This window comes from Limanda limanda, chromosome 11 (assembly GCF_963576545.1).
Source record: "Limanda limanda chromosome 11, fLimLim1.1, whole genome shotgun sequence".
Classification (NCBI taxonomy): Eukaryota; Metazoa; Chordata; class Actinopteri; order Pleuronectiformes; family Pleuronectidae; genus Limanda; species Limanda limanda.
This window is the reverse complement of record NC_083646.1, coordinates 10,038,935-10,057,216: the sequence shown is the minus strand read 5'-3', so window position 1 is coordinate 10,057,216 and position 18,282 is coordinate 10,038,935. Positions and strand designations below refer to the sequence as shown.

Below are 18,282 nucleotides of genomic sequence, written 5' to 3'. Positions count from 1 at the left end.
GACAGAAGCTATACCAGGATTAATAAGATACACAAATAACGAGGAACAGGACACAATGAGGTACCTTTACATCAAGGGTTTATTACACTTCCAAAATGTAATTAAAATACAAAAACACTTTCATTGAAATGTAAACAAGTGAATGATTGATTTGAAAAAAAGAAAAATATTTCAGGTTTGAGGAATTGTTGATGTACATTTGAGGAGTGACCTTCAGATCTGAATGTTGTGAGCAGAGTTAGTACCAAATTAAACACCATTACTGACCTTTAAGATTCTGTCTCATTAACTTTTGTTAAGCAGCCGACACCACATTATATCATTTTTAAATCACTTGAATAAACATTTAGCTCGTTTGATACATGATCATCACAAGAGACGGATTTTAAAGCTTTAAATGGCACTTTGTCTTTGGAAAATTACATTTTTAGCAGAACTTTGACCATCGCATGTGAATTATCTTTACAGAAGAAAAAAAACAAAACTATTTCCCATGACATCTACAGCAAAGAGATAAATAAAGATATGTCTCTGCATATGCAACGTAACAAGGAGCTAAAGGCTGTGTGACAAAAACCAGAGGCCTCCCAGGTTTAAAAATATGCAGAGAAAGGCATAGAGTCTGCATGATATTGTGCTTAAATACCCGACCACAATTTAATTCTTAGTGCAGATTGACAGATGTGTATGAATGAGTTTGAAAAAAGCTTTACAGTCTGTAACAACTATTTTAGAGGCAAGAAAATACAGGGAATACAGGATACACAGATCTACGAGTAGTTTTCCTTCTCAGCTTCAACGATTTCAGGGTCAAAGTACAGACTGATCGTTGACCTGCTCCTCCTGAGAGTTCAGCCTGCTCCTCACACCGGCTCCATCAACAGCTCTTCCATGTCAGATGGCTCCAGCTCACGGAACGCAGCGTGAGAGCCAATCACAAACAGCGTCGCTCCTGAGAGGAGACGTGACAAATGGAGAAAGGGGAATGTGAAGGCGAAGAACAACGAGAAGGGAGGATTTTCCTTTTATACAGGGAGTATTACAGAGATTTTCACAGGATGCAACTGCAGAATCCATGTATTTGATAATTTATATCACACAAACACATTTGTTCCCAGACAAGCTTCGCAAACATATATATTCCTTCATGTTGGGAATGAATAACAAATGACAAACGATGCTGTTTGACTTACCCAGAATCCAAAAGACTGCGGCTCCTGCTCCAGCCAACCAGAACACAGGTAGGGACACAGCTCCAGCCAGACCCATCTGGTGAGGTACAGTCAGCACTTTGCCTGGTGGATGAGATTATTTCCAGATTAAACTCATGTCAAAGATTAGATGTGGTTATCTAATGTCTCATGCAGATTTGGTCAATTGACTGAAAACCTTGTTTTTTAAAGACTGGACTGATTTTATCAGCAGACACACACACGTACAGAGTGGCTGATATTAAGAGGCAGTTTAACTTACCGAGGACAACCAGTTTTGACTCCTGGGACTTGAGGTGGATTATGTAGAAGGCACCAACAAACACAGCCAAGGCAATCAGTAGCATGGGGGAGCTGATACTGAGGAGAGGAATCATAGACAGTCTGATCAGTCTTGTGTTCATTTCAGCAGTAGTTTTAGATCTTAAATTATTTTTTTGCTGATATTTCAGTCCTTTACTTAACACCCACTGCTAATGTAGACCTATAAAAACCCTGCAAAAATGTTCAAGAAAGCTCCTATGTGTTTGTGAAGCAGAGTCTGGGTGAGTAAGAAATAGGGCAGCAGCAGGTGAAAATGTTCCCACTGGCAAAACAAGACAAACTTGTTTTGGCCTCACATGCAGTAGAGGATGAGACCCAGGAAGATGAAGGTGTAGTTGCTGTTGAATGTTTCCACATTTTTCACCACTCTCTGACACAGCTCCCCGAAGTTGCGGGGTTTTGAAAACTTGCGTTGGTCCACGAAGCCGGCCCATGGTCGAATGGACACCCGGCGCTTGTCGATCCACTCTTTAGCCGAAGTGACTGAGAGGCCTTTAGGGAGCCAGAGCCTGTGAAGTGAGCCACAAATGAGAGGGAGGTCATAGGGAAGCATTTGGAATTTCAGAAACATACAGGGTCATGTTGCTTAATATCAAATATGTTATTAACTGGAAACTAGAAGCAGGGTTTCCCCCAGAAAACCTGCTAAGCCTGGTGGTAGGGCTGCTAGAGAAGCCTTCTCGCAGTCACCTCAGCTACGGCGCCCGTAGCTGAGGTGACTCTAAACATGTTGCACTTTGTTTAATATGCAGACCTAACTTTTTTATTTTGATAAGGGGTTAAATAGAAACTTTGATATCTTTTTGCATGTTGCACTGCTGACTTAACTTATAAGCCCTCTTTTTTATTTATTTTTATCACGTTGGAGTTGCTAGTTTTTGCACTTTAATATTTGAGCCTTTGTTTACATTTTGTTTTGTGCTGCATTATACGATGACATACAGTTTGTTGTTATCAAAATAAAATTAACTGAATTGAAATGGTCAATTTGATTTTTTTGGAGGAAAATTAATCGTTTAGATTAATCGACTAATCGATAAAATATTCGTCAGATTAATCGATAGAAAAATAGTCGTTAGTGGCAGCCCTACTTAATATTAAAAAAAATTCAAGTTTGCTGTGAACATAGCAGTCAGGCCTCTTATTTCAGAAACAATGAACCGTAACAGTTTGGTTACCAATAAAAGGTAAGCGTACTACTTCTTTGCTTTCAGCCAGCTACTCAAACAGACAAGCAACAAAATAACAAACAAACAAAATACACAGGCAAGTGTCGGCCTACTTTGAAATAAATTAAACACAGAACTTTGTAGGGCTATTTGAGTCCTCCCCATATTTGTGGAAAATGTATTAAATAAGAAGTACCCTATTTTTAAATATACAGCACTGGGGGAAACCCTGAGAAGTATCTGTAAATGCCTTTGCATGTAGTAACTGGGCATCTGTCGAAGACTGACTATTACAGCTTGTCTACGCTGTAGATAAATAAATACCAGTGGCAGCTCCTTCAGTACATTTCCATCAGGAATAAGGGGGAACATTTGAGCAACGTAGAATCAAAACCCTCTTGATAACAGCATTATTATCACTACTATATGACAAAATAACTAAGGAAATAAAAAATATGAGCCCTTACTTTGACATTATTCCAGTTCCACCTTTGCCAGTTGGATGAGCGTCTTCGGAACCGAACATATCTCCGGCGCTGAACAGATCTCCGGCCTTGCTGTCCATATCGACCTGACAGTTCTCCCCCTTTGGCGCTCCAGATGGCATCTGAAGTCTTACTGCCAAAAAGCAATAATAAGTGAATAAAACATCACACAAATGTACAAAATTATTTATGAGCACATTGGGAGGTTGGCATTTCTCCACAGGACTAGGTTAGTATGCTGCTGGTGCCAAAATATTATAACTCTGGATAGTTTTGGGAATAAACAAGTTTTGTACAAATCAGAATCAGAATCCTTTTTATTTGCCAAGTATATTTGCATATACAGGAAATTGCCTTGGCGTGGTTGGTGCACTGTACATAAAACAACAATATAAAACAACAATATAGAGCAACAATATATACAGTAAGAGAGTAATGGGCACATGCGGTGCTAAGGTGCAGAGATTGGTGATAGTGCCAATAATATATAAATTATGTGCAAGGGGAGGGCAATGTTCAGACGAAGATATGTAAGAAATTATGAATCATCATTTAATTCTGTCAAAACTCAGGTATCTCTCTCTCACACACACACAACCACACACACACTTTGATTGAGATAATAAAATCCATCAATCACAGCCTCTATTAAACATCAGATAAGCTTTAAAACAGTGACTAGCTTTGTAAATTACATTTCCTTTCAAATTGATTTTCTAATCATAGTCTGGTAAGATTTTAAAAAGCGATATGCGAACCTCCCTGTAGCTGCTTGTATCATGTGATGTTTAACAGTTGGGATATTTCACGATAGACTCACTCATCTATCAGTTACTTGGAAACAGTATGAACACTGCATTGTGAATGTTTGTTAAAATTAGCTGCTGTATAAAGTGTCAGGGGGGAAAAGGCTAATATAAAGATAATCAGTGTTACCCACACAACACTAGGAGACACAGTTAGCTTAGCTTTTAGCTGCAGGGCACTATTTGAGTCGTGGGCTGGGTCGCTGCCACATCACTGAACAAGCCGGATATTCAGGAAACTGTTGCCAACAAACGATCATTTGAAATCCAGGTGTTGATCAACTCTGGCAGCGTTTCAGAATCACTTCACTACGTCCTGTTATATATCAGAGAACCGAGTAGCTGAGTTGTTACAAAAGCAACTTTGCTGCTTGTTAGAAACATTGTTGTTAGCTTCACTGCTAACGCTGTGTCTCCTTCAGGCTGCGGCAGGTTTACATGGTTTTAAACCTGTGACCGAGACGAACAGGGAGCAGATGAAATGTGTCATCGAGGGTAAAACTGTTTATTTAAACACAAAGTACTCACAGGAGAAGTTTGATGGGATCGAGAGAAGCTCCTATTTCTCTTCTGCTGCTTCACGGATGTGATGTGGATGTTGTTTTACTTCCTGCTGTCTGGACGCGAAACACCGCCACCTACCGACTGCTCAGAGAACTACCGAGCTCCGCTGGGCTGCTCTGTCTGCTCCCAAAGCATCTTTGAGGTTAACAGTCACATACTCAGTTATAGATATTACCATTACTACATTTAAAATTCAGATAAAATTTGGATCTACTTCACTTTACTATAAGTCCAAGACCATTTACAGATATATACTTTCTACTGCAGTACATCTATTTAACTTCTTTAGTTACTTTGCAAACTGAAGATTCAATAAGAAAACATATGAAGAATTAAAAAAATATACTGCATATTTTTTCTGTTTTCACTTTTACAGGTCACTTTTAATTTTACGTTTTACATTTGTATTGTTACTGTTTCTCATTTCAAATTCTTTAAGGTTCAGAACCTGAAGGGCAAAACAAGCTTCATGCAACTCACATTTCTATTATATCAATATTATCATTGTTGTTGTTTATATTGTTAATCGTAATAATGATAATGATAAAGAGCTTTATTTGTAAAGCACTTTCAAATAAACAGTCACAAGGGGCTTTGCAAGTTAAAAAAGATATTGAAGGCAAATAACAGCAAACAATTCAAAGCAAATTGAAGTTCACAGCACATATTCCCAATCACTTTTTCGATGGTTATTCCACACAAGCTCTTGTCTAACAGTACTTTAATAATTCAGCAACAAGTTGTGCGTCCTAATACTGTTATATTATTGTATTGATTAATGATGAGAACAAAATGTTTTCAGCCACACGCTGGGACAATAGAGCAGAATTATCTGACCTGGGATCAGCTGTTTTTCTCTAGTGCTCCGGCCTCACTCAGGGGCGCGATGGGAAAATCTGACTCTGGGTCAGTGATGTCCAAACGTGCCCTGACGTCATCGTGCGGGCGGAGGGCTGTGATTGGGCGGTTTCCTCCTCGTGCTGGTGTTTGCCAGCGGTGGGAGTTTCCAGCCCAACGTCAACAAACACAGAAGATGAAACGCGTTTACATTTTACATTGTGACACTTTTACAGATGTTTCAGTTTCATCTCACTTTGCTTCAGCGTGGACGCAACTCAGGCCGTGTTTGTTTACCAGGCCTCGTCATGAGCTTACGTAAGCAAACAACGTTATTAGTAGCCAGCAGGACATTTCCTGTTAATGTCCTTAAAGACAGAATTCTGCTAATTCTGAACATTAGTTATTTATACATATTTTAACATCGTATTCCAAACTTGTCGTGGTACTAGTTGTTATTTTCACTTTGTGTATTTAGCTCGAAATGTGTGTTGTTTTTTGCTCCTGAGGCGTGTTGTTGTTGTTGTTGGTTTTTTTTTTTCCTCACAGGAACGTGACTGATTACGTAACGTGTCAAAGGGGTAATTTGCTCCACCAGCTGCTGCTGAGGAACCAGCTCCAGTCCCGGTGTCTCCCTCCCAGTTCGCTCCCAGTAGCTCCAGTTCCACAGAGGACCAGCACACCCAGCTGCCTCAGATCCGCTCGGGTGCGACACAGCATCGAACTCACGGTGACTCGAGGTAGGAGTGCTGAGCTTTGCACACACAGGCCACCACACACTGGGAGGAACACGTTAGCTCCATGCTACAGTTTGTTTGGCTCAGGGTAGTTTACTATGAACGAAGCTTTTGTTTTCGCCTCTCGTCCAAACATCTGCTTATTTAAGTCTTTGCAAAAAGTATGTGTGCTTCACACAATTTAGTACATGCATGGAAAACAGGGGAAACAAACAGACAACATGGCAGGAAGTGGAAGTCCGACCTATTTTACTTGTATATGAATGCAGTGTTTCATAGGAAAAAGCAAACTAGCCCACACTGCTGTGGAGTGCAGAGAAATACAACAATCATTTTCTCAGTATAATTTCTATTAAGAGCAACATGACAAAAGTTCACCAGTGTTGGAGAAACTGTGGAAAAGTTAAACAGTTGGACTTTTACACGTTTACTAATGTAATATTTGTGTGTTGTATCTTTTTATTTTCTATCCTGACCAGTCTTGGCACAGGTGGGAGGGTAGAGCGAGGCCACAGACAGACCTCCATCATGGCTGCAGTCCACCACCACCAGTACCCGTTCAGGGACTCAATGTACTGGGATGAAACAGAGTGTCTAAACTACTATGGGATGCTGTCTCTACATGAGGTTATTGAAATAGTCGGTTCTCATCTGACAGAGACGGACATAGAAGTGCTGTCATTCCTCCTGGATGAAGCCTATTCTACACCGCACCCTCTCAATCCAGCAGGCTGGACAGTTGAGCCCCGTGAGGACGAGCCAGACGACCCCAGAGTGTCCCCGAGTCCTGAGCTGCTGAAGGCCTGGGGGCGTGTGAAGCCTCAGGCCCCCCTTCACCCCTTGGAGGTCTCACATAAACCCAAGAGTGGCCTCGAGCTGTTGCTAGAGCTAGAGCGGCGAGGATACCTTAGCGATGGCAACTTGGAGCCACTACTGCAACTACTAAGAGTCCTCACCCGTCATGATCTGCTGCCCTTAGTGTCCCACAAGAAAAGGAGGACAGGTGAGGATGAATCTCAGAAGTGCTTCTTATCAGATTTTGAGATTATGTTGACTGCAACATCTGCTGCCTTCCACTACAATGACATGTTAGAGTGTGTAATTCATTGCATAATTCTTTCCTACTTCTATGCTCATGATACTTATCTATAGTTTTTGTTTTACAGTGTCTCCAGAGCGAACTAGACAGAGGTATGGAACAGAGAGCAGAGAGTCTATGTGCGTCTCTGGAATGCGTCACAGCTGTAGACAGACAGAAATACCTCTTCCTTATTTCACACAGCAGTTGAGAACTGGTAAGCGCACTTATTGTGTTGTATCTTTCTGTCCAGAAGTTTAGGCTGCAGTGTGAGTGCAAACATTTTTGTCATGGAGGGAGACTGTTCAAAACTACTGATTATCAGTCTTTACATTGGAAAATGTTTACCCTACACTTAATGCTAGTGCCGTTGGCGGTTAAAAAATATGATAGGCTCAGTTAGAGAACAAATGTAGTTTTTGGTGCCTATAGTTGTTGTGAACTTTTCAGCAAAGGATGTTTTGATCAGATATCAACAAAAAGTGGGTGGAAATGAACAAAGTAAAATGTCAGCACAAACACAAAGATCGCCTTTCCACGCTCATTGTCCTAATTCCACTAATTCCATTCCTGCTCTGTCAGATAATTACCCTCCTATGCCTGGGTTACCCAATCGCAGGAGGAGGAAGAAAAGGGGACATAGCTGGAGCCGTAAGCCAAGGAGAACAAGCAGACAGGGGCAACCGCTGCCTCCACCACCACCACCATTTAAAGCGTCCTGTGGTAAGAGCACTTCCTGAATTCTTAACTGGTCTTGTTAAGCTTTTCCTGTCTTGCCTTCAGCTCCATCACCCGCCCCCATTTTCTGTTACAAATAATTTCCCATTTTTTTATTAACTTCATAAGATTCAAAATCATATTCATCCATATGTTGATGCATCGCCTGCAGCATCAACATATTTCCTGTTATGTCTCCTACAATTCTGATGTTGTTTGTCTTCGGACTCTCAGCTTGAGTGAAGGCGTTGCCAGGATAAGTCTGAGTTTTCGATATTTTTTGAACAATCTGCCCAAAGAATCTTGACGCACAGAAACCTTGCACACTGAGTCCAGAGTCTTTAACTCCTTTGCGTAATGGAGCAAAGATTCTGTTGTGAAGAAAGAAACGTGTGAGGAACAGGGACAAAGTTTGACGTAAGTCTTACACACTTCAGAAGAAGTAAAACTGCTGAAAAGTGTTTCATCGTTAATTTTATCTCACCAAAACTAAACTAACGGGGATATAAATTACAAAAGTCTTTTACAAATTCCTTTACTTTCTCTGTGGAGTAAAACCCTGAGAAACCTGACACGTGTTCACAAATACGGCCTATGGCTGTTTTCGCTTTGTCTGACAACTACATGACAAAAACCCAGCAGTTGCTTATTTGTAAGCCTGTAAGCCACGTCTTATATATGATGGTTGAATAGAAAATACTTTATCTGACATGAGTCTGATGATACACAAACATTTCCAGTGTACTATTCTCCATTTTGAATATTGCATGATGGCAAATACTGTAGACAACATAGCTGAGTACAAATTAGTCCAGAGTCTTTAACTCCTTTGCGTAATGGAGCAAAGATTCTGTTGTGAAGAAAGAAACGTGTGAGGAACAGGGACAAAGTTTGACGTAAGTCTTACACACTTCAGAAGAAGTAAAACTGCTTAATATAATAGCATTGACCTTAAATAGCAGCTGGCAAAAGGCTAGCCACACCCACACTGTTGTTACCTGACAAATAGACAGTGGAGGGAGTTAACCGGGTGTGTCAGCTGGAGAGATTTCTTGTTATTAACAGTGTCAATATCAGTGACGCACTTAGCTTGAAAATCTTGACAGCATTAAAACCCAAATGTAAACACAGGACATGTCTATGATGTGGTGGTTTTGCTTGAGTATAAAATCTGTCGGTACTTCATAAGCCAGAACTGCAGTAGTTATTTGTTGAATTCACTGTCAACTTGTCATGTCAGCCTTTCCGGTCTGCCAACTCCACTTCTTCTTGTCTCATGGCACCAGGAAGTCAACAGATCCTGACTTTACATCTCAAACACTTACAAATTTAAAGGACTCTATTCGATTTACTGCTTCAGCAAAGAAAACCTTCATAACCATTGATTCAACAGTTTGATTCAGACATAAAATGTGAAATATAAATTTCCATATATGTACTTCCGTTTCATTTGACAGGCATTTTCTTTTTCACTGTCATGCTCTTTATGGTTTGATTTTCAATATCTCCTTAACTGTAAAATCAACAGCAGGGACATTTTGCCTGTTTCTCCATCTGGTCCCTCTTTGCTTTCTTTTCCCCCTCAATTCCCCTTCTCTCTAACCCATCAAGCTATGTTCTGCTGCCGCAGATCAGAGCGTAGACTGGTAGGTTGTCTCTAAGAAGCTGCTCTGCTTTAAAGTCAAACTTGATACAAAGTTGTCACAAGAGCCAACAACCGAATCTCGCACATCTTCCTGAAAAATACTTTAAGCATTTGTTCAAAACGATCTAACTGGAAAGCTGCACTTTGTGATCAATTACCAATGTCCTGTTCCACGTGTCAACCATTGCCTGCCCTAATCGGCCAATGGTAGTTTCTCGCAGCAAATAAAGCTTCAATTAAAATACCACTAACACCAGTTGCTCTTTGTGTGAAGTTTGCTCTAGTCATTCATATCAACGTTATCAATTTTTTTTTGATGTCCATCGTTGGCTTTTGGTCAGAAATACTTATTATAACAAAGACCTTTTGATTCTAAATTTATTTGTTTTTTTAAAAGGAAAAAAATCATCTAACAATGAAGACAGCCCCTCTTAGTTATTCAGGATGAGTGATGTACTTGTGACTCTACATGTTACTGTCTTGACTCCACCAGGTTGACTCAGGTTTGTGACTCAGATCCAGTAACCTAAGACACAATGGATCATGGAGACAGAGGAACAAAACAATCTGTCCCCCCCCCTCTGTCCATACATACCGCTGTGTGCACGATCAACTCAGTCATGCGCTCTCTCACAAGTCTGGGCCCATGCCTAAGGTAAAAGAGGCTTTCCCCTTGTTCCAACTGGGGTTGATGCTGCCACTTTGCTCTGTATTAGATGCTTGTGTATCATAATGTAGCAGCCCCCTGTCTCTTATGTTATAGTGTTGCACACTGATGTGGAGGAGAAAAGTGTTTCACAGAACTGACAGTCCTCAGCAGTAAGCCACAAATATTTCCAAGAAGTCTATGTAAAAAGTTTATGTAAAAAGCAAAAATTCACGAAAGCTAAAATCTCTCATCGTTCATTTTATCGCACCAAAACTAAACTAATGGGGATATAAATTACAAAAGTCTTTTACAAATTCCTTTACTTTCTATGTGGAGTAAAACCCTGAAAAACCTGACACGTGTTCACAAATATGGCCAATGGCTGTTTTCACTTTGTCTGACAACTACATGACAAAAATCCAGCAGTTGCTTATTTGTTAGCCTGTAAGCCTCGTCTTACATATGATGGTTAAATAGAAAATACTTTATCTGACATGAGTCTGATGACAAACAAACATTTCCAGTGTACTATTCTCCATTTTGAATATTGCATGATTTTAAAAGCTGTAGAGAATATAGCTGAGTACAAATTAGTGTACTCACTGTGATGTGGTCAGCTCACATTAGAGGCAGGAGTAAATAAGTCGACACCAGATGAAGTCAATTCAAGCTTTGACTGAGCCCAACGTTGCAACAGAAAAAGTCACGTTTAACTGCAGTTGATTGATTTTGTTTAGTTTTAAGTTATCTGAGACGTATTATACATTTTCAGTTTTTCTCTTTCCTCCATTGTGTTATATGGTTTGTAGACAGACGTCTGTGGTAAAGGGAGCTCCTTTCCCACACAGAAAATACCATCATCCTCTTCAGCAGTCTGGCTCCTTACCGATATTTGCATATTGCACTTCTCCCGGCTAGTCGGGTGCATCTAACAAAGCCAGGTAAAGCGAGAGTGGAGGCAAACATTTTCACATGGTGAAAGCAGTTAACCAAACACAACAGAGTGGGTCAAAAACAGAGCAGACTGGGATTTAACAATAGGAGGCCTTAAATAGACTGGAGCTAAAACTGGGTGTTAAAAACAACGGTGGAAAAGAGGAGCTGCAGCCCAAATCAAAATGATGAACCTGAAATGAGCAAACTATGTTATCATAAGGCAAAATATAAAATATGTTGGACATGTTTGTGAAAGTGTCAGTCATTACTGCATGCAGGAAACCTTTTGGGGCGTTTCTTCCTCTTCATGGGTTTTTCATAAAACTGGGTGTAAATATCTGCGTGCAGATTTAATCAACTCAAATCCTAATTGCTAATTAAAACTAAATTTAGATTTAAGCCATGTCTGGAGCCTCAAATAATAGTTGGGTCCTTTCTGAAGAACTAGCCCAGTATTTCATCTTAGAGAATCAAAAAGGGCTGCCAATAGACAGCTGCTTAAAAGAAAAACCTGTGTAACCTTTACTCAGGCAGTTCTGAGAAAAATAACCCCACAGTGCTTTGCTGAAGGAAGCTCCTGCTGTATCTTATCTCTGTGCCTGTGTGAGTCCTGAGTGTGTGTTTGTCAAGAGGGAGCAGAGATAGATGGGGCGGTTCAGTCCGATGCTGGCCCCCAACATTTTAACAGACTTCAAATACTTGTCAGGATTCATCTCTCGGATCATTTTCAGTGAAGTGTCTCAATCAGATTCTGACAACTTTACAAATGCCCATAAGGTGTTTTTAACTTCAGCTCAGTCGTAGTTTTGTGCGATATCAATGGGATGGTTTAATGCACATCAAAGATTAATGCTACTGTCAGGGCTAAAATAATGGATTGGTGATTGTAACGGGATTGATCAAGGTAAGAGTAGTCCCAAGCATCCCACTTAGACGCTGCTGTTATATTGTAGAGTTATAGCAAAGGGATTTCTGAGCTGATGAACTTGTCAGTATCAACTATTGCCCTGACTCAAGCCTCATTACAACTAAGAGAAGTGAGTGCTGCTGTTCCATGCCTGCTTGATGTTGAAATACAACCCAGTCGACAGATATCCAACCCACTTGTGCTTGTCTCTTTCTCTCTTTCTCTCCTTTCTGTGTTCGCAGTTCTAAACAGACCAACCTGTGTGTCAGGAAAACAGTATCCTTACACACGAGGCGAGGGAGAGAACGAACACTAAATGCTCAAGCTACGCAAAAATGGTACAGAGGGGGAATTTTGTCTATGGGGAAAAGAGAGTTCTGTCCGCCTGTCTCTCGATACTCCCCTAACACTCCACTCTCTCGGTCAGTCGTTCAGCAGAAAAGCGGATCGATAAAGAGTTGAAGCTCTCCGTTCCAAGTGACTCCTCGTAAATGGGTACTTAAACTTTTTTTTTTATTTTGGTGGGGTGAGATGGAGGAAGCCAAACGGGCTTGGTGTTTAAAGTGAGAAAATGAAAGCTGTGCTTCCTAATGTCCTGTCTAAGTGGATCGCTCTGTGTCTGATGAAGCGTGAAGTGCTCTGTAACCCTAACAAAATGACTATCACTGTGTTCCTGTGGTTTTGAATGGTCTTCTTCTCACTACCACTTTCTCTACCTCCATCCTGCTCAATATGAAATGGGAAGGCAGACATGGGCACCATCCATAAAAGCATTAATTGCATGAAGGCCAGGTGTTTATCATAGCCACAGCCCTCACACAGTGTTATGATTCAAAAGGTCGAAATGTTAACTGCCCTTACCTTCATATTTCATCGCGTCCATACTGAATTTAGTGTAAAGGGTGTAAAAGTATGGTGATTGCCAATATTCTGTATCTAGATAAATACTGGATTTGACATTCTGAACAAACACATCCTGTCACTTATTTAACAATATCCCTGCAGGGACCATATATAGTAAAGAAATGTTTTGAATCCTCTCTCCTTATACATTTTAATTTTAGTCTTTTACAACATTGAATCCCTGTGCGATGATTGATTGATGCAGAAAAACCTTTAATTACTTGTTCCAGGTGACAACAAACCTGCTCAAAGTTTAGGTCGTCGTGTTGAGCACTAACATGCGAGCCCCAGTTCTTTTGCAGACTGCAGCAGGTTTTCCTCAAGGATTTCACTGTATTTTGCTGCATTCAATTTAGCCTCTACCTTCTCAAGCAATGGAAGTGCCCGCTGTAGAGATGTATCCACCGCTGCACTTCATAATGGGAATAGTGTGTTTCCAGGGGTGAGCTCTGATTTGATTATTCCAACCATAGGTCATGTTCATACCTGGCATTGATATGCCTTTTAGAAGTAAATCAGTCCACACCTGACATTAGCTGCCAAATGCGTTGTAATGGACCACTTGTGATCAGAAATCACTTTCCTGCTCCTCCCTGCTGGAAATTAATACATCCATTTCTATTTGCAAGGATCAAGTTCATTGATATTTATTATCAGCAGCAGGCTGCAATGCACTTCCTGTGCCTAGTCTGCTGGATATTAAAAGAAGAGGAAATTCCTTGGTGTGTTCCCAGCAAAAAAATTGGCCAAGATATCTGATTCTTTCGTAATATCTCTGGGCTATTTTAAATTTTCAGATGTCCTGGCCAGCTCATACGATTTGTGAACCAGTTGAGTGCTTACTTCCGCTCATGCAGATGACGTCAGCTGAGAAGCTTGTGTCTCAGTGTGGCCCCAGGACACATTCACGTCTCGTCTAAAAGAATGTGACCATATGCGTCCCAGACGACTTCTGACCAATCTGATGTCATGGCCTCAAAGCGTCCTTAGTGCATTCACACCTGTACTTAGAGCTGTCCGCTTGTGATTGGATCAGCTAAGAAGGATGTAAGTGCCAGTTATGAACAGGGCCACTGAGGACAAAGTTCTCAATTTCAATTTTTTTATGCCATAAAACTTCTTTCTACTTCAATTCAAAGAACATTTATTACCAATAACATATACTTTTTTTATGCATGATTCTCTGTGTGTCGGCAGTCCACTCTAGATCAATGTTGTAAAACAATGAAACATGAAAAAAGGGGGATGAATAATTGGTGTAGGTTCTTAAATTCCTAAAGACAATCAGGATCTGTGTTATGACGAGACAACCAAATGTATAAAATCTCTGTTATTGTCAATGGCCTGAGCTTAAGAAACATTATTTCAGTCAAAGGTCATATATTTTAAGCATTGTAATAGAAATATGAATATAATTTATTTTTATTAAATCACTACAGTGTCTTATACAGGTCTCTAAAATGTCATTCTTTCACGGTGAAGAACAATAGTTTGCCTTGTAGTAGAACCTGATGTGTAAATTGAACGATCTCCTGCAAGTGGGTTTTCAAATGAATGTTGTTTCCAATCCTGCATATTATTTTACATTTGTCAAACCTTATTGATTAAGCGTCCCTTTTGATCCAGTCCTCTGTTTTCATAGTAATCTAAACACAACCTTGTGAAGCACAAATGCAAATAATGGTGTTTGGTTATCGCTCGCCGACAAATGTTAAGAGATGCAAAATCAATGCCTTAATTCAACATTTGCATTTCTAATGTTGGCATTTCCCAAACTCAAACCCTCTTGTGTCCCATGCCATTTCCCAAAGCCCCAGACGAAATCTGAATGAAGAATAGGAAGACTCGACTCACAAGTTGATGTACAGCTAATGTGTCAGATTGAGAAGTGTTTATATTACGTCCTTGGTAATAAGCTCTTTTAGTACCATGAGTAAATCTCCGGTCATTGTCTGCCCATCAGATCCATGTATGAGCTTTACACGCATGCCTCTGGGTCTGATTGAAAACATATTCTGTAATGTTCTGTTTCTGTTTATTTTAACATTTATAGGCGTTTTTACTAATTTACTGACACACATTTAATGTTTCCATACTAAGATTTCACCCAAGCCCCTTTTCAAACGGTTGAGGGAGAGCAGCAGAGAGTTTTGACTCTGGGTTTTTTCACAACTGGGAGATGCAACTATGCCTTTAAAACTGCTCGGAATAAGGTTCCTGCACAGCTTTGCAATGAAACCTTGATGAGAATGTTCCTGGAGAAATGGATGTCATTGGTAGTAAAGACTGTTGACCTCCACTGAAGGGGTTCCAGCGAGAGAGATGGATTTTTGTTGCAGCAAAAGTCGTCAGCAGCTGGTTTCCACTCGAAGTTCTGGAATAATGACATGGGGGACGCTCTCAGCAGTGCTCTTGCTCAGCACAGTATGTATCCTCTGATCTTTCTCGCTGTGCTGTTGCATGAACACCAATCCTGTTAATGCGGAACTGCGGGAGTTATCAGTTGTCAGCATTAAACACGTTGATCAGAATGAATCTGCAGTGTTTTAACAAGAAGCTTTGCCAGGGCTTGACTCTGCGAAGTTTGCTTTTCCTAAAGTTCCACCTGACATTTGCCAAAGGTTTCAAGTTGATTTGAATTGATTCATCATATGAACTCTACCACCATGATTTATGCAAAACCCAGACTGTAAAAATGTAGCCCCATCGGTTTCCTCTGATCGCTGCCAGCTCTCTAGTTTACAGCTAACTTTACTACTTAAATTGCCTCAGAAGAATAATAACTACTGGTTCAGTTGCAAAGTGTGGACACAGAGTAATACGGGATCCTCTCTTTTGACGAGCCTTTATCAAAAGAAACCCTCAAATGTTCCGCTGCACAATTTCCAGTCCCGGCTTAATCAGCCTATTGGGTTACAGTTTCCTTTTTGGAACTCCATGCTCTCAAACTTCTAGTTCAACCTCTGCTGAATGTAATGCTAATGTTGATAATGTGAACTAACTCTCCTCTTATGATTTTGTCTTGTTCCTCTTTCTCCACCCTTTGTTTTGGCTTCCTGACCCCTCCCCTTCGGTTTCTGTGGGCCTATCCAATTTGACTTCCACCACCCACTTCTTTTCACTTTTTCAATGACCTTTTCCTCATCTTCCTCTCTTCCCCCTTTGCCCACTCTATGTCTCCTTTTCCCTCATTATTCACAATCTCCCCTCTACCTTTCCTACCGTTTTTTCACCCCTCACCCCTTTTTCCACCGCTATTTGCTCCTCCCTCCTCCTTTATCAGATGTCCGCCTGCGTGTCCGGGCCGAGTATCTGGAGCACGAGTCTGCACTCCGTGGCAACGTCTCCTCGGACAAGCGGCAGCCGCTAGAGCGGCAGTTCGAGTTGTTCAGCCAAGCCAGTTCGCTGCTGCGTGCCAGAGACCTGGGTTCCATCGTCTGCGACATCAAGTTCACAGAGCTGGACAATCTGGAGGCCTTCTGGGGGGACTACCTGAGTGGAGCTCTGCTGGAGGCCCTGAAGGGAGTCTTCATCACAGACTCACTGAGGATGGCAGCAGGCACAGAGGGTGTGCGCCTGCTGATCAGTGTGGACCAGGATGACTATGAGGAAGGTCGCAAGCTGCTGAGACCGAAGAGAGAGCAGCCTCCATGTACCAGGGGGCCCTCAGAGTCTCTGTGGTCTGTGTAGGATGATACTACTTCTTGAAGTGCATCACATTAGATTTAAAGAATTGAATTGTACGTAATGCTGTATACAGTTTACTTACAGGCAAGCATTTACAGAGCCTCCTTTTGTACGTGCGATCCATCTAGTAACCACTAGATGGCAGCATGTACCATTAGTTTGTGTTCATCTCAGGCCCTGCATTTCCAAAATGGTCAGTTTGGACTGAAATCCTTTCTGTTATTTGTGACAGGAGAGTGAATCATAATGGATCAATGTGCTTTTCCTTTGGATTCACGCACAGGTGCTACTTTGTAGGACCAGGAAGACTCAGGATTTATCAAAAGTTTTCCTCTTTGTCTCAGAAGTGGTAAGCCCCACCTCACATAATAAATGTCAAGACTCCAGGGCTGCTACGAAATATAGAAAATATTAAATTATGCTAATGGTCAAGGTTGAGACCACACGCATACACAAGCCGTCTTAATGGGCCACAATAATACAAACCATTGTGTTTCCTTTTGTTAATTTTGTCCTAATGAATGCTTGGCCAGTCGGGGGTCCAATTTTCAAAATGGCTGGAGAAAATGTTGAAAATGTATACCTAAAAAAATTATAATTTGGTACCTAACTAAAAAAAACAAAATGTAACCCACACTAATCCAATCAAAACTAATTCAAAAAAACGAAGTAGCCTCCCAGGAAAAGTTTCTGATCTTCGATAAAATGTGTGAGATTTTGAGTCCAAATGGAAAAGTGGGCTGCTCTCAGTATAAATTGACCTTTGGTCTAACTTCAGTGAGCCTAGTCGCACATAAACACCTTGATAACAAACACGAGGATTCTCAGCGCTGTGTACCACGATAACCCAACTTGTGATTGCCGTGGTCAGTGGATACGGCAGTTGCCAGTAGATGACAGCAGTGATTAGGGCTAGGTCTCAGCAGACCATGGAGGGATTCATCAGCACAAGCTTGTCAACAGCAACTCGGATAATGCAACGGTGGCTTGTGTCCAGGCTTCCAGCGAGGCCCCAGCAAGTGCTTCTCTCAGCAAGTAAAGCACAGGACAGTGCGTCGGTCAATAGAAGTGATGTTGGGGAGATCAAAATCAAAAGTGCACATCCCAGCTCCACTCAGCCCTGCTATGTTGGCCCAGTAGAGTGGCTCACGGACAGCTGTCTATTCAGCCTGCTGGAACTAATGCCTGGACTTCACTCATAGAAGACGATCAATAAGGCCCCTCACTCTTAAGTCCCTTCATACAGGCACGACTTAAGCAGACAGACTTGCTACTGTCTGAAGTGGAAAGTCCTCCTGGAACAGCCAGAGGGAGGGACAGTAGGACAATGGAAATATTTCCATGTTTACTTTTGTGTACAAAGGTCTTTTTGGTACATCAGTTTGTAATGTTTGTTTGTATTATTAATATGGGGGGGGGGGGTATTTAAATACTGGAAAAAAAATATTTGTTATATGCTTTTGGTATTAATGTTTTTTTTTGTGGAAATCTTTGTATGTTAGAAATTATTTCTGGTCATAAAAATAAAGACTTGATGGCCTACAGCTACTGTCGGTATTGACTTTTTTTTTTACAACAACATATAGGTTGAACATGGTAGAAACACTTCTGGTAGTGTGACTGGTTG

At 41.0% G+C, this 18,282-nt stretch overlaps 2 protein-coding genes across 3 annotated transcripts; one reads left to right on the top strand and one right to left on the bottom strand.

The window, feature by feature from the left end:
* Positions 1 to 61: 61 nt before the first annotated feature.
* rabac1 (Rab acceptor 1 (prenylated)) lies at positions 62 to 4,603 on the bottom strand. 2 transcript variants are annotated; one of them, XM_061080783.1, is made up of 6 exons: positions 4,524 to 4,603; positions 3,172 to 3,322; positions 1,832 to 2,044; positions 1,474 to 1,571; positions 1,194 to 1,295; positions 62 to 952 (listed from the first exon to the last, which is right to left on the bottom strand). In XM_061080783.1, exons 2-6 carry the CDS (start codon positions 3,309 to 3,311, stop codon positions 864 to 866), a joined length of 642 nt encoding a protein of 213 aa, XP_060936766.1. In that variant the 5' UTR covers positions 3,312 to 3,322; positions 4,524 to 4,603; the 3' UTR covers positions 62 to 863. The 2 variants fall into 2 exon arrangements, with proteins under 2 accessions (XP_060936766.1, XP_060936767.1); XM_061080784.1 differs by having other exon boundaries at positions 3,172 to 3,318.
* A 1,001-nt stretch (positions 4,604 to 5,604) lies between these two features.
* dedd1 (death effector domain-containing 1) lies at positions 5,605 to 18,063 on the top strand. The gene is made up of 6 exons (XM_061080754.1): positions 5,605 to 5,714; positions 5,946 to 6,136; positions 6,613 to 7,136; positions 7,300 to 7,428; positions 7,794 to 7,934; positions 16,252 to 18,063. The coding sequence occupies exons 3-6, from the start codon at positions 6,662 to 6,664 to the stop codon at positions 16,656 to 16,658; spliced, it is 1,152 nt and encodes a 383-aa protein (XP_060936737.1). The 5' UTR covers positions 5,605 to 5,714; positions 5,946 to 6,136; positions 6,613 to 6,661; the 3' UTR covers positions 16,659 to 18,063.
* Positions 18,064 to 18,282: the final 219 nt, after the last annotated feature.

What these genes read in the sequence shown, in the direction of transcription:
- rabac1 (XM_061080783.1), bottom strand. Translation starts at nt 3,311, where the DNA reads ATGCCATCTGGAGCGCCAAAGGGGGAGAACTGTCAGGTCGATATGGAC. An exon ending in GGTCTCATCCTCTACTGCAT is followed by an intron (nt 1,572 to 1,831) that starts GTGAGGCCAAAA and finishes TCCTCTCCTCAG; the next exon opens with TATCAGCTCCCCCATGCTAC. An exon ending in GTCAAAACTGGTTGTCCTCG is followed by an intron (nt 1,296 to 1,473) that starts GTAAGTTAAACT and finishes CTCATCCACCAG; the next exon opens with GCAAAGTGCTGACTGTACCT.
- dedd1 (XM_061080754.1), top strand. Translation starts at nt 6,662, where the DNA reads ATGGCTGCAGTCCACCACCACCAGTACCCGTTCAGGGACTCAATGTAC. An exon ending in CACACAGCAGTTGAGAACTG is followed by an intron (nt 7,429 to 7,793) that starts GTAAGCGCACTT and finishes CTGCTCTGTCAG; the next exon opens with ATAATTACCCTCCTATGCCT. An exon ending in ACCATTTAAAGCGTCCTGTG is followed by an intron (nt 7,935 to 16,251) that starts GTAAGAGCACTT and finishes CTCCTTTATCAG; the next exon opens with ATGTCCGCCTGCGTGTCCGG.